General features: G+C 44.1%; 2 protein-coding genes across 4 annotated transcripts in view; one reads left to right on the top strand and one right to left on the bottom strand.

Annotated features, from left to right (window-relative positions):
* ENOPH1 (enolase-phosphatase 1) overlaps nucleotides 1–8,952 on the bottom strand; it is a 64,442-nt gene extending 55,490 nt beyond the window's left edge. Inside the window, exon 1 of one of the 2 annotated variants that reach the window (XM_066385484.1) lies at nucleotides 8,658–8,952. In XM_066385484.1, coding sequence (XP_066241581.1) covers nucleotides 8,658–8,712 — 55 coding nt within the window. In that variant the 5' untranslated portion in view covers nucleotides 8,713–8,952. Of the gene's footprint in view, nucleotides 1–8,628 lie in introns of both variants that reach the window. The other variant, XM_066385485.1, reaches the window with a different exon arrangement.
* A 138-nt stretch (nucleotides 8,953–9,090) lies between these two features.
* On the top strand, nucleotides 9,091–14,796 carry HNRNPDL (heterogeneous nuclear ribonucleoprotein D like). 2 transcript variants are annotated; one of them, XR_010751583.1, is made up of 9 exons: nucleotides 9,091–10,265; nucleotides 11,038–11,206; nucleotides 11,309–11,470; nucleotides 11,931–12,062; nucleotides 12,197–12,311; nucleotides 12,821–12,991; nucleotides 13,303–13,396; nucleotides 13,754–13,858; nucleotides 14,534–14,796. XR_010751583.1 is itself a non-coding variant. In XM_066385474.1 (8 exons), the coding sequence occupies exons 1-7, from the start codon at nucleotides 9,823–9,825 to the stop codon at nucleotides 13,371–13,373; spliced, it is 1,263 nt and encodes a 420-aa protein (XP_066241571.1). In that variant the 5' UTR covers nucleotides 9,092–9,822; the 3' UTR covers nucleotides 13,374–13,396; nucleotides 14,534–14,796. The 2 variants fall into 2 exon arrangements, 1 of the variants encoding a protein (XP_066241571.1); XM_066385474.1 differs by lacking the exon at nucleotides 13,754–13,858 and having other exon boundaries at nucleotides 9,092–10,265.
* Nucleotides 14,797–15,258: the final 462 nt, after the last annotated feature.

Here is a 15,258-nt window from a genome sequence, read left to right as displayed (position 1 = left end):
CCTCCACCCCTTTCTCTCTTTCTCTCCCTCTCTAAAATGAATAAATAAAATCCTTAAAAAATTTTTAAAAGCTGTTGTACATATAATCAATGGAATACCATGCGGCCATAAAAAAGAAAAACTTACCATTTGTGACTACATGGACGGATCTGGAGAGTATTATAAGTGAAATAAGCCAGTAAGAGGAAGACAAGTATTGTATTATTTCACATATAGATGGAATCTAATGAACACAATAAACCTAAAGAGCAAAACAGAAACAGACTGACAAAGAGAAAGGACTGACAGCTGTTGGAAGGGAGGACGGTTGGAGAGCTGAGTGAAAAGGAGAAGAAATTAATAAAAAAACAACTCACAGAGATAGACAAGAGTATGGTGATTATCAGATGGAAAAGGGGGTGAGGTAATAGAAGAGGGTAAAGGAGGGATAAATGGTGATAAAAGGAGACTTGACTTGGGGTGGTGAACACACAATGCAATATATCAGGGGTCTGGAACCTTTTTGGCTAAGAGAGCCATGAACGCCACATATTTTAAAATGTAATTCCATGAGAGCCATACAATATGTTTAACACTAAATACAAGTAAATGTGTACATTTTATGTAAGACCAACACTTTTAAAGTACAGTAAGTCTCTGAATTCTTTTTAATAACATTGTTATGCTGTTACTAATCAATGATGAATAAAGTACTTCTTACCATTAATGCAACTTCTGGTGCTGCATGGTTTTGCTGATGGCTTTGTAGTCTGGTTGATACGTGGTGAGGTTAAGCTTCATGCAGGTGTTGAGACTTTCATCCATTAAACGTGATCGTAGGTTGGTCTTAACGTTCTTTAGATGTGAGAAAGACTGCTCACATGCATACATAGAGCCAAACATTGTCAGTACAGCAATACTCACACACTGCAGTGTGAGGTATGTGACAAGAAGCGCGTTCCAAGTTTGTTTGTTTGTTTGTTTTTTTACAGAGACAGAGAGAGAGTCGGAGAGAGGGATAGACAGGGACAGACAGACAGGAATGGAAAGACGAGATGCATCAATTAGTTTTTCGTTGCGTGTTGCGACACCTTAGTTGTTCATTGATTGCTTTCTCATTTGTGCCTTGACGGCAGGCCTTCAGCAGACTGAGTAATCCCTTGCTCGAACCAGCAACCTTGGGTCCAAGCTGGTGAGCTTTTGCTCAAACCAGATGAGCCCGCGCTGAAGCTGGCGACCTCAGGGTCTTGAACCTGGGTCCTTCCGCATCCCAGTCCAATGCTCTATCCACTGTGCCACTATCTGGTCAGGCAGCATTTTATCTTTGTTTTTGTTTTTTTTTTACAGAGACAGAGAGAGAGTCAGAGACAGGGATAGATAGGGACAGACAGGAACAGAGAGAAATGAGAAGCATCAATCATCAGGGGTTTTTTTTTGTTTTTGTTTTTTTTTGTATTTTTCTGAAGCTGGAAACTGGGAGTCAGACAGACTCCCACATGCACCCGACCGGGATCCACCCTGCACGCCCACCAGGGGCAACGCTCTGCCCACCAGGGGGCGACGCTCTGCCCCTCCGGGGCGTCGCTCTGCCACGACCAGAGCCACTCTAGTGCCTGGGCAGAGGCCAAGGAGCCATCCCCAGCGCCAGGGCCATCTTTGCTCCAATGGAGCCTTGGCTGCGGGAGGGGAAGAGAGAGACAGAGAGGAAGGAGGGGGGGGGGGTGAAGAAGCAAATGGGCGCTTCTCCTATGTGCCTGGCCGGGAATCGAACCCAGGTCCCCCGCACGCCAGGCCGCCGCTCTACCGCTGAGCCAACCGGCCAGGGCCAATCATCAGGTTTTTGTTGCGACACCTTAATTGTTCATTGATTGCTTTCTCATATGTGCCTTGACCGTGGGCCTTCAGCAGACCGAGTAACCCCTTGCTTGAGCCAGAGACTTTGGGTCCAAGCTGGTGAGTTTTGCTCAAACCAGATGAGCCCGAGCTCAAGCTGGCGACCTCGGGGTCTCGAACCTGGGTCCTCGGCACCCCAGTCCGATGCTCTATCCACTGCTCCACCGCCTGGTCAGGCGATGCATTCTAAGTTTTGACAATCAGCTGGTCCGCGGGTTGAAGTGTTTTCATCTCTCCCCACTTGTGTTTGCTCGCCAACTCTGCTTGCTGTCGTGCAAGTCTTTCCAAATCTTCATTCAATGATTTGAACTTATTCACCCACATGTCTGAGGCCTTCAGGTCAGCAGCTTGTAGCTCAAAATCTCTAACGGAGACACCGGGGATGTAACTCAGGCCGGCACTGTCCACTGCACACTTGTGTGGATGGGTGCTGAACTTAAAAAGACGAGTGCGCTTTGAATGACTGCAGGAGATTAGATGTGAAGCCCACTAGGTGCTGGAGATCAAGATGTTGAGCAGGGTCATTTGCTGTGCATGCATCTTTAAACTCTCCCAGTTTTTCAAAGTGTAGTAAACAACCTGTTTCAATGTTGGAGATGAAGAGTTCCAGCTTGTTTTCAAATGCAAACACTGCTTGTTGAAGGGATAAGACGGTATCTTCAACACCTTGCATTTTCACATTGAGCTGGTTCAGATGTTCAGTCATGTCCACGAGATAGTAGAACTTCAGGAGCCACTCAGTGTTAGCTAACTCAGGATGCTTGACGTTTTTCATTTCAAGAAAAGTCCGGATTTCGCTCAGACAAGCCACAAAACGGCTGAGCACCTTCCCTCTTGACAACCAATGCACATTGCTGTGCAGAAGCAGACCAGGATAATTATTCCCAACTTCATCCAGCAGTGTTTTAAACTAGCGATCATTTAAAGCTCAGACAACAATACAGTTGACCACCCAAATGACCAGCAATATCACCTCACCAAGCTGCTTGCCACACAGCTGAGCACAAAGCACCTCCTGATGTTGGATGCAGTAAGAACTTAGGATGGGTCTCTTTTCATGTTCACGAAGAAGTGCTACGAATCCTGTTTTTCCCCACCATACACGGAGCACCATCAGTACACACCGAAATAAGTTTATCCATTGGTAGATTTTTTTCTTAGCGAACTCAGTGAAAGACTTGAATAAATCCTCCCCTCTGTTGTCTCTTTCATAGGCAAAACAGGAAGACTTTCCTCACGTAGTGTGTCACCGACAGCATACCTTGCAATCACGCTGAACTGGAATAAATGGCTTACGTCTGTTGACTCATACAAAGCGAGAGAAAAGAATGGTGCTGCATTTATGTCCTTCATTTGTGTTGCCACAATTTGATTTGCCATCATGATGGTACAATCGTGAACAGTTCTTGCAGACAGAGGCATGTCTTTTATTCGTTTTGATTATCTTGTCTTTATCTGAAAAATCGTCAAAAAGTTCATTGGCAACATCAAGCATGGACATTTTGGCATACTCCCCATCTGTGAATGGCTTTCCATTTCTCACAATTGCTAAAGCACCAGCAAACCTAGCCAAATTCCAGTCACCCTACTGAGTCCAAATATGGAGTTGCTGCTGACTAGCTTGCACTCTGCACAGTAGCTCTTGACATGCTTTCTTCCTGCTGTCCCCGCTGGATATTTCGATACAAATGTAATACGGCGTGTGTCGAGGTGCGGCTTTATATTTGACCATTTCATCGATGCAATTTTATCATTGCATATTAGACACACAGCAGAATCTGCTCTCTCCACAAAGGTGAATTCCTCTGTCCATTCCTGCTGTAAAGTACGATATTCCTCATCTCTTTTTCTTTTAGCCATCTTCTTCATCAAAAGGGTTTCTGCAGTTAGCTAGCTGACTACTTCATTAAAAGGAGGGAAGTTTACATCCTGATCTCACAACGACCTGTGTACGTTATGCATTATCCAATAAAAATTTGGTGTTGTCCCAGAGGACAGCTGTGATTGGCTCCAGCCACCCGCAACCATGAACATGAATGGTAGAAAATGAATGGATTGTAATACATGAAAATGTTTTATATTTTTATCATTATTTTTTTTATTAAAGATTTGTCTGCGAGCCAGATGCAGCCATCAAAACAGCCACATCTGACTCGCGAGCCATAGGTTCCCTACTCCTGCAATATATGAATGATGCATTACAGAACTGTACACCTGAAACCTATATAAATTTAGTAACCACTGACATGCCAATAAATTCAATTGAAAAATAAAAAGTAGAAATTAAAAAATTTTTTTGAAAAAACAGATGTACACATTCCAAGCAAAAGGTGATGCTTGCCTCATTTCACCTCCCATATTTTAAATAAGCATCCTTTTCAGAGTCTATTTAGTGGCACATTTTTTCTCATTTTATTCTCTTTGTTGGTGATTTTGCAGCTTAAAATTGGCCAAGTACTGTCTAATGTTCCGTTGGGCAAGAAAGCTTTGATGTGCCTTATGCAGAAAATTGTGTTAGACAAGCTTTATTAAAGCATGAGTTACACTGCCATTGGCCAGGAGTTCAATGGTAACGAATCAATAATATATATTAAACAAGGTAAACAGAAACACATAAAGCAAGTTTATATATTGATCCGTGGATGAAAATGTTGTGACCAGAGGCTCACAGGAACCTAACCCTGTATTTTCTCTAGGGGAGATAATTCAGTATTTGCTAACATGATGTTCTCAGTGACTTTACAGAACATAACTACTGCAACTGTTGTTACATGTAGTAACTCAACATGTAGCAACAGGAAAGCCACCGAATTATAGAGCATTTTCAGGGACAAGAGGTCATTTTCTCCAAACTCAAACATTAGTTGAAGGTTCCTGACAGGATAACTACTGGGGCTGATGATAGTGTTATTTCATAGCATACATAATAAAGACATTAGAAGAACGCAACGCACAAAGTCAGAAAATGAAAAATAGATCACCAAGTTCAAAAATCAAGAGGTGGCTGCATGGGGGTAAGGGAAGAGAATATAACATTTATCTATACTTATTAATTTTGTCTTTAAATTTCAATTTACTTTATAATTTAATAATGGTACAATATGTGTACACAGTTTATAAATTCTATTGGTACTGCCTGCTGCAATTCTGCTGATGGTGTACAGGACTGAAAAAAGTTGGGAGATCACCACTACAGAGGATCAGTCAGTATCTGCAAATAAACACCAAGGGCACCTGTCGTTCAGTGAGGGACAGGGCTGGTGGTTTTGAGGAGTCAGATGCACTGGGAACATGTGAGGAAATCTAGGTTCTACTGCTGCTCTGCCCCCAAGTTGTGATGATCTTTACAAAGCTGTGATGATCCTCACACCGGACATTCCTACAGGAATCAATTGTCTCATGAAAAATTAATTCACAGATTGTAACACTCACCAAACTAAGCCAGGAGCCCTTCTTGCTGCAAAAATTTGACAATTCTATGACTCGGAGAAAAAGACACAATAGCTGGTAAGTAAAACCACTGTGTGCTGTCGCCTGGAGTCCCCAATGGTTGAGGCATGCCCTTGATAGAGTGACAGGCTGTCCACAGAACACTACTTCCCGAATGGGAAGAGTCTATGGAATCCTTCAAGAGACTCTGTTAGTGTTGTATTACATAGTTCAACTAATCGACTGTAAGTGCTCGGCAAAAAAGAGAGAGTTGGGGAGGGAAGGAAAAACTAATCCTAACCATAACCAGTGCTGGCAATCTGTCTGTCATTCCACCAAATGAGGGTTTTCTGTTCCCTGGGTCAATTCACCAGGCTCTAACAATGTGAGGTTCATATCTAATACAATGTATTATTCATTTATATCACCTGACCATTAATCAACTACTTTCTTTGGTGCCCAAGTGGAGAAACAGGTATTGTTTCAACCTTAAAGGAAAAATGGCTGCATCTGACTTACTAAAAGATGGAAATCAGCCATAGAGGACTGACCTCCTCAGAATAATTGACAATATTCAATTTTCACAGTATACACTGACTATAGAATCAACCCCCAAATAAAGTAATACTCATTACAATTTATTCTAGTCTAAGAGCTCACTCCTGAACCTATCACCAAGAGGTAGTGTAAAGTGAATTTTGTTACAATATGCCTTTATGGTACCTCACATTGTTTAAAGTGCTCTCATATTAACTGAGTCATTTAATGCAAAGACAGAACAAGAACTGTGGTTCCCAACTCAGAGATCAAATGCAATAATGAAAAAGATTTTGAGCCAGACAATTAGAGTTCAAATTCCATACTGTTCAAATTTTCAGAGCTTTAGTTTCCTATCATTTTCACACCTCACCGAGTTTTTGAGGATGAGTCAAGTATACAAATTGCATGTATACAGTTCTTTCATCATTCCACAGAAAATAGTGCTTCAAGTTCACACACCTAATGTGACTAATCCCTAATTCTCAGCTCCATCAGCTCCCTGTTCAGAGATTCAAGAAAAATTTAACAGACTGACTGGTGGTGGTACAGTGGATAGTGTGGACCCAGAACACAGGTCACAGGTTGAAGCCCTGGGGTCCCTGGCTCTGAGTGTGGGGCTCATCAGCATAGGGTTGCTGGCTTGAGTGGGAGAATGTTCCACATGATCCCAAAGCTCGCCAACTGGAGCCCAGAGGTCGCTGGCATGAAAAGCCCAAAGTCGCTGGTTTGAGCAAGGGTTTGGCCCCAGTCATGGCACAGACAAGAAGCAATCAATGCACAACTAAAGTGAAAGCAACTACAAGTTGATGCCTCTCACCCTCTCTCAATTCCTGTTTCTCACTCTCTTGCTCAAAAAACAAAGAATATAACCTAGCATCTTTTAAAAAGATGTTCAAAAGATAGAACTAGGCCCTGGCCAGTTGGCTCAGCAGTAGCGTCCACCCAGCATGTGGAAGTTCCACACTGATTCCTGCTCAGGGCACATAGAAGTGCCCATCAGCTTCTACACCCCTCCCCTTCTCCCCTCCCTCCCTTTTTCTCTCTCTTCCCCTCTTGCAGCCACGGCTGGATAGGTTCCAGCATTAGGCCCCCTGGCCCTAAAAATAGCTAGGTTGCTGGCATCTGCCAGGTGGATCCTGGTTGCGGTGCATGCAGGAATCTGTCTCTCTCTCTCTCTCCTCTCCTCTCATTTAAAAACAAAACGAACTACTCCGCGAAATGTTTTGGTTCAAGTAAATTTGTGAAATGCTCTCTTGAAGACTCAAAAAGGGTATGTTTGTGCAGGTGTGTATAATACAAAGTCTCTATAATTGTTTTTATATAAAGCTGGCTCATCATGTACACATTTCCCAAAAGTACATTTAATAATGGAATCCCGCCTGACCTGTGGTGGCGCACTGGGTAAAGCACTGACCTGGAATGAAGTTGCTCGTTCGAAACCCCAGGCTTGCCTGGTCAAGGCACATATGGGAGTTGATGCTTCCTGCTACTCCCTCTGTTCTATCTCTTTCCTCTCTCTCTCTCTCCTCTCTCTCTAGGGATAAAAATGAATAAATAAAAAAAAATAAAATCAATAAATATATTTTAAAAAATAATGGAATCCCTTTTTGCATAATTACTATAAACAAGCACACAGACCTAGACTTCTTATGAACATATAGTACTGTCAGGTGAACCTACTTTTTTAGAAACGTTGGTTTTGAGGCCCTGGCCGGATAGCTCAGTTGGTTAGAGCATGGCAGGACATATACACATTGCAGGTTCATCCCTGTCAGGGTACATACAACAATCAACCAATGATGGCATGAATAATTGGAACAAGAAGTCAATGTTTTTCTCTGTCTCTCCCTCTCTCTCTAAAAATCATTTTAAAAAGTTAAAAAATAAACATCGGTTTAGATAAATCAGTGTATAGCAAATTGACATAATTATATTAGGGTAGTTAATATTAATAAAATGATTAACAGATTGTAGAACAAGACACAAGAAACCAGGGATACCTGAAAAATCATCCTAACACTTAAGTCTTTTTTTTTTTTTTGTATTTTTCTGAAGTTGGAAACGGGGAGGCAGTCAGACTGACTCTCGCATGCGCCAGACCGGGATCCACCCGGCATGCCCACCAGGGGGCGATGCTCTATTGCAACCAGGGCCATTCTAGCGCCTGAGGCAGAGGCCACGGAGCCATCCTCAGTCCCGGGCCAACTTTGCTCCAATGGAGCCTTGGCAGCAGGAGGAGAAGAGAGAAAGGAGAGGGGGAGGGGTGGAGAAGATGGTCGCTTCTCCTGTGTGCCCTGGCTGGGAATTGAACCCGGGACTCCTGCACGCCAGGCCGACGCTCTACCACTGAGCCAACCAGCCAGGGCCTAACACTTAAGTCTTTCCTTTCGCAGGACTAGAAGCCTCAAGGACCACTAGATCGCGGCCACCACATCGCCAAGTCAACCAGACAGAAGGCGGGGGTTCAACTACGCCGCGGGCGGCGCACACTTCGCCTCATCCTGATGCTGCAGACAATTCCCTCCTCCACCCTCTTCCACCACCACCTCCATCCTTTCCCACCCATCTGCTTGTAACCAAACACTGGGATGGGAGAGGGTGAGATGGTGCCGGGAGAAAAAGCATCCCCGCAAGCCGCCGCAGCCTTTCTACTTCTCCCCCACAGCGGGTGCAAAGCCACACCGCCTTTTCTACCTCTCGTGTCTCTACTGCAAGGTCTACAATACTCAAAATATTTTAAATTGATTTTAAGCACAAGTAACTTCCCCGCTCCCTTCCTCCCCTCACCTTCACGAAAGCAATCGGGGTAGTGGTACCTTCGATATCTAACAGGATCACTGTGACTTCGGCGGGCACTGAAAGCACGACCATTTCAACACCGAATTATTACCACGGGCCTACTGGTAAGGAGGGCGGTGCCGAGCGCGCCCCCTGCACTATCCTGGGCTTCTGACAGCTCCGCAGGGATCTCGCAGTGGTCAACCGCCAGCAGCCGGAAGCACGAGGGGAAGAAGCCACCTCCACGCCCCCGAAAATGGAGAAGGGAGCGCGCAAGGCACCTGAGCTCTGCAGCTGCCCAGAGCCGGAGGCCGAGACCACGTGGGCAGGAAAAAGGCGGGCCTGGCGGGGCGAAGGGGTGGGGGGAAGTAAAAGCGTCGACACCGGTTGGCCGCTAGAGAGCCTCGAACTGATCCGTCAAAATAGACCTCGCATGGGCGGGAACAAAGCGAACGCGGGAGCGGAGTGCGCGGGCGCGCTCTCTCCGCAGACTGGTTGAGCGAGCGGGAGCCCCGCGAGTGGCGCGCCGGGGATGTGAGTGCCCCCTGCCCTCTACAGCACCTGGCCCCCACCCCGCCCACTGTCTCCGTTTTTGCATATATACAGTAATCGGGCCGGCCCTGCGCCCCTCCTCCCGTCCTCAGCCAGCAAAAGAGGCCGTACGGACGTCCTGGCTGGTTTGACTGCGGTGGCGCGGGTCCGGCCTATCGGCCGCAGGGAGACCCGCCGCCCCTCTCGCCTGGCGTACTAGTAGCGGTAGGGGAAGAGGCGCCGGCGCCGCGGGCCGTAGGGGCCGCCGCGCGCCCGTTTCCTGTTCGGCTGGTTCCAGCCAGCTCGAGGACAAAACACGCGTGCGCGCGGCGGACGGGCAGGCGCGCTCGCCGCCTCATCCGTCGGTGCCGGGTGCAGTCCGCCTTTTTCTGGAGCAGGCCGGCCAGGGTGCTAATCGATAGCGGCAGCCGCAGCAGTTCCGCACTGGGAACCGAGGGCGGAGGAAGGCAGGGTTGACGGCTGTTGCTAAGAGTGGGCTGGACCGGACGCCAGAGACAAAGGCTCTCAAGGCAAGAAAGACTTGGCCCTGTGACCGCGCTGCTCGGGATTTTTGAACCCAGGAATTTTCGCCCCTTCGTTTTCTCTTCGGACGCTTCTCTCCCAAGCCTGCGTCCTCTCATCCGCGACCTCGCTCCTCACCGGAGGGCCGCGATGGAGGTCCCGCCCCGGCTTTCCCATGTGCCGCCGCCATTGTTTCCCTCCGCTCCCGCTACTTTAGCCTCCCGCAGCCTCTCCCATTGGCGGCCACGGGCACCGCGGCAGCTCGCCCCGCTCCTCCCTTCGCTCGCTCCCAGCTCTGCCCGACAGGGGGCGCGCCGTGCCCAGCGCCACGTCACCGCCCAGCAGCCCTCCCGATTGGCGGGCGGGGCGGCTATAAAGGGAGGGCGCAGGCGGCGCCCGGATCTCTTCCGCCGCCATTTTAAATCTAGTTCCATACAACGCTCCGCCGCCGCTGCTGCCGGGACTCGATCTACGCGCCAGCACCCCCTAGCAGACAGCTCCGCCACCATGGAGGACATGAACGAGTACAGCAACATAGAGGAATTCGCAGAGGGATCCAAGATCAACGCGAGCAAGAATCAGCAGGATGACGGGTACCGCACGCTTCTCCCCTCTCCCCCAGCGCGCCGCACGCGCCCTTCGTCTCTCGAGAGCCGCGCGCTGCCCACATCCTTGCCCGGAGTCGATGCCCCGCGTGCCCGCTGTGCCCTACTAGCTTGAAGGGGAGAGAAAAGTAGGAGACGGAGGGTTTGACTCGAGAGGCCCGCGGAAGGTGGGGGAAGGGCGGAGGGGTTGGAGGCGGAGGGCGGAGACGGCGTCTGTGTCCCGAGTGCGCAGGCGTCGCTTGGGGCCCAAGGGGGAGGGGCCGGTCTCGCTGCACCACATGCTGCAGCTGCGGCCGCCTCTTCATTGTATGTGTGTGTGTGTGGCTCCGCAGTTTTCCTGGAAAGAGTTTAGAGAACTCTTAATTTGGGAACCAGTGTGCAGTGGTCCCCAGGTCCCTAAAACGCGTTACTATGAGTTTCTTAGGTGGAACTTCAGCTTGACAGCTGAGGGAGAGGGTGGACCTAAATTTTGAGGGATTAGAAAGAAAGCAAGCTGGACTTTCTGAAGTAAAACAGTGCTTAACATTTTGTTGGCCTTGGCCTGGTTTAAACTTTGCGTTTATGCAGTGTGGAAGAGCAAGCTGTAATGACCTCAGTGGGATTTTGGAGTTTTTTGTGGTCTATTGATAATGTACTCTGAAAACATGGATTAAATTATTTGTGCATAGAGATTAATTACATTTACTGTACTTGTTTCATAAACCTAATCCCAAAATTTGATCATTTTAGTTTTTAACCTTTAAAAAAATTTTATTTCTAGTAAAATGTTTATTGGAGGCTTGAGCTGGGATACAAGTAAGAAAGATCTGACTGAGTATTTGTCTCGATTTGGGGAAGTGGTAGACTGCACAATTAAAACCGATCCAGTCACCGGAAGATCAAGAGGATTTGGATTTGTGCTTTTCAAAGATGCCGCTAGTGTTGATAAGGTAGGAATGTGTTTTGCATGATGCTGCTCTTGTGTGCTTCTTGCCAGTTGTTAGGAGGGTTGGTTGTATACTGCTGTCAGATTAAATAAATGTGTCTTTTAGGTTTTGGAACTGAAGGAACACAAACTGGATGGCAAATTGATAGACCCTAAAAGGGCCAAAGCTTTAAAAGGGAAGGAACCCCCAAAAAAGGTCTTTGTGGGTGGATTGAGCCCAGATACTTCTGAAGAACAAATTAAAGAATATTTTGGAGCCTTTGGAGAGGTGGGCTGTGTTGTTGCTAATATGTGTCTTATATTTGATTCCTTTATGTAATATTTATCCTTGGCCTACTTCTTACAGAACAAATTCATGTCAGGTGAGGGGTTAAATTACTGCTTCCAGTCACACCATAGTTGGATCACTGTCTTTTGTGCTGCAATGGCAATCAGTTTCTAATTTTGGTGAAAACTTGGATGCTCTGGTGTGGTCATTGTTTGAACTTGTAACTATTGGACTCTGTTGATTATGAAATGATACTGGGGGAAAAAAAGGTTTTTTTCTCCAGGTCACCAGAAATACTTAATGGATGAAGTGAATCACATTTAGTTTGATGTCGATATTAAGTCGCAGTAGTCTACAGAAGTGATCTTGTTAGAGTAACGTGTTATGTTGAAGCTTGCAAAGGGCCTGTGATGTTCTGAAACCTTTGCTGGCTGATCTTGAGTGTGCTTCTTGATTTCAGATTGAAAACATTGAACTTCCCATGGATACAAAAACAAATGAAAGAAGAGGTTTTTGTTTTATCACATATACAGATGAGGAGCCAGTAAAGAAATTGTTAGAAAGCAGATACCATCAAATTGGTTCTGGGAAGGTAAAGCTATTTTAGTTATATTGAATGAAAGGTTTTGAATATCTTTTCACTAATGAAATAGTTTGTTTTGAGAATAAAATCTCATAACAGAACTTAAGTAACAATATTGTTTGCTTTTTAAAATTTGTCTATAGTGTGAAATCAAAGTTGCCCAACCCAAAGAGGTATATAGGCAGCAACAGCAACAACAAAAAGGAGGAAGAGGTGCTGCAACTGGTGGACGAGGTGGTACTAGGGGTCGTGGCCGAGGTGAGGTTTAATTGTAGGGTCATGACTTACTGGTTTGAGCTGTAAACTACTAAATATGAGTAAGCCCATAAGAAAGTAAAGCCAGGTTTTAAATGTTTCAACATGGAAAATGCTCAGTTGAGTGGGTTGGTTTTTCATTTTAAAGATTGGCCACTGTAACACTGTCATCAATGATAGGGGAATCATACCCATTAAATGTAGTAAAGATTACATAAAACACCAGGGCACGATAGTTTTTCTTGGGCATGAGTTCTTGCTTTATAATTAGTCTGCCTGTCTTCACCTTTATCCTGATTTTCCATTAAATTTAGGAAGCCTGATACTGGCATGATTGGACTTTCTGCCCCTGCCCCTGCCCCCCCCCCCCCTTATGGCAGCTGGAGTAATACTTTTTCAGTCAGATGGTCCATTCTGCCTTGTTAAGATTTGCAGAGTGAGAGATAGGAACATATCATTTTATGTTAGGAATGGGGGTCAAAATTGTTTCCTAACATTGTGCATTGTTTCAGGTCAGGGCCAAAACTGGAACCAAGGATTTAATAACTATTATGATCAAGGATATGGAAATTACAATAGTGCCTATGGTGGTGATCAAAACTATAGTGGCTATGGCGGCTATGATTATACTGGGTATAACTATGGGAACTATGGATATGGACAGGGATATGCAGACTACAGTGGTAAGAATATTTAACTTAATTTCCTAACCATTGGTATTAAAATTCAGTGTTAAATTATAATCCATTCTGAAATTGTGTGACTTTTCATTGAAGTATTTGAAGTTATATTTTTAAGGCAATTGATAGTCATAGGGTGATGTGAAGCTCAGGTTACAGATTTTCAAGATTGTGTGACTAGTTTGTAGGCTGTTGAAATGATTGTTTTCATATTTGTCATGCACAGTTCTATACATCTAATAGTTTTCTAAAATATATATAATAAAACCATGTTGTAAAGTCTCTTAATAAACATTTTTGTATTGTCAAAATAGGCCAGCAGAGCACTTATGGCAAGGCGTCTCGAGGGGGTGGCAATCACCAAAACAATTATCAGCCATACTAAAAGGCGGACATTGGAGAAAACAGGTGTGTATAAGAGCACAAGCCACCAGTAAAATTACCTAATTTAATTTAAAGATCAATAGACAAATGAAAAACAAGTAAAAACATATTGCGTAGCCTGTTTTTACTAAATTGTTAATTTTAATTGCTTTTTGCCTAAAGTGTCTATAGATCTTTAACTTTAAAGTTTTACCTCACTTTCTTTAGTATTACAGAAAAACTTAAAAGTTTTTCTGTTTGCTTTGTGTACCAGGTGGTCTAGAGGAATAATTAAACTTTTTTAGAACTATTAACAGGTAAAGTACTGAAATGGGTACAACTTAAGGAAAACACGAATGTTGTCTTCTAACTCTGACATTATACCTTGTTTGTACCCGCCAGCGGGAACTTCATTGCAGGCCGTGTGTCACCCTGACCACGTCTATCTCTGGGGGTCGCACGTTGCGGGCAGAGCGCAAGGCATACACCAGAAAACGCTGTCCTGTGGTATGGTCTCTTCCAACTTCATGTACCAGCGTAAAGATTAAAGTGGAAAACTTCAGACTTTGGCTTCTTTTTTAATCTTTTTGGAGATTAAGTGTCTAAACTTAACTTAAATGGTTTTTTACAGGAGTTAAAGTACATAAATGCCTTTTTACAGCTTAATCATTTTGGTCTTCTGTTTAGTGTTGTATTTCAATTGTGGAGCCTCATTTTAAGTGTTCATTCTTTAAGATTTAATGCTTGCTTTTTCTTTTTATAGCTAATAGTGAAATCTACAAACCAAAACAAGAACTTTAAAATCTGGGATATTAATTAAAGATCATATGCACACAGCAATTTTTCTTGTGACATAATAACCTCATTAGAAATTAATATTTGTAGAAGCATTTTACTTGGTTTACTAGAGATGCTTCTAGTAGACTAATCTAGCACAGTTCAACCTGTGGATATGGGAAGGTTGCATTCCCCAATTCTTTTCTAAATAGATTTAAATTGATATCATTTGGGAACTTCAGGGTGAATTTATTATGTACTCAAATTGCATTTTGCCAATGAATATGCATGTGATCTTTAATTATTGAAGAAAATAAAGTGAGGACTTAAAACAATTCATGAAAGTGGACCTGAAAGCTTGTCAGCTTTGCACAAATCTAATTACTATTTTGTTTTTGTTTTTAGGAGGAGATTGTTAAAGTAACGCATCTCGCAGGATGACATTGAAGATTGATCTTCTGTTGCTCTAAGATGATTATTTTGTAAAAGACTTTCTAGTGTACAGACACAACTGTGTCCAACTGTATATAGCTGCCAATTAGTTTTCTTTGTTTTTACTTTGTCTTTTGCTATCTGTGTTATGATTCAATGTGGATTTGTGTTTATACAAACTTTATTTGTATGATTTCATGTTAAACCTCAAATAAATGCTTCCTTATGTGATTGTTTTTCTGTGTCAGGTACTAAATAGATCTGTAAAAGTGTGATTTTTAAATAAGCAATAATTAAGGCACAGTTTGTTTTGTAAGGAGTGTTGGTACATAAGCAGAAACTGGTCTTCATGAATAGCCAGCTATAGTGTCACCCTGTTCCTCCTTTTTAGATGTATTCTACACTCCCAGTCTTCATCTCCTTGTTAATAGAGGCTTTCACTACACTTCTAAATAATGTAATTTCCTCTCTGTATCTGGAGATGTTGTCATGGAAATCTCCATGTTGTTGTGGTGTGATTAGTGGAAGCTTTGTAGTAGGCTGTGAGTCTTCTAAGGATTATATTCTGAAGATAAGTAACCCTTTAATGGCACAAAGCATGTTAGCTCCTTTTATGAATAGAAAAGGTTTTGCTTTGTTCCTGTCAATGGAAAGACATTTGTTACAATTTGCTAAATATCTCTTAACTTAATCAGTAG

Source organism: Saccopteryx leptura, chromosome 5, assembly GCF_036850995.1.
Source record: "Saccopteryx leptura isolate mSacLep1 chromosome 5, mSacLep1_pri_phased_curated, whole genome shotgun sequence".
Lineage (NCBI taxonomy): Eukaryota > Metazoa > Chordata > Mammalia > Chiroptera > Emballonuridae > Saccopteryx > Saccopteryx leptura.
This window is presented reverse-complemented; position numbering and strand designations above follow the sequence as displayed.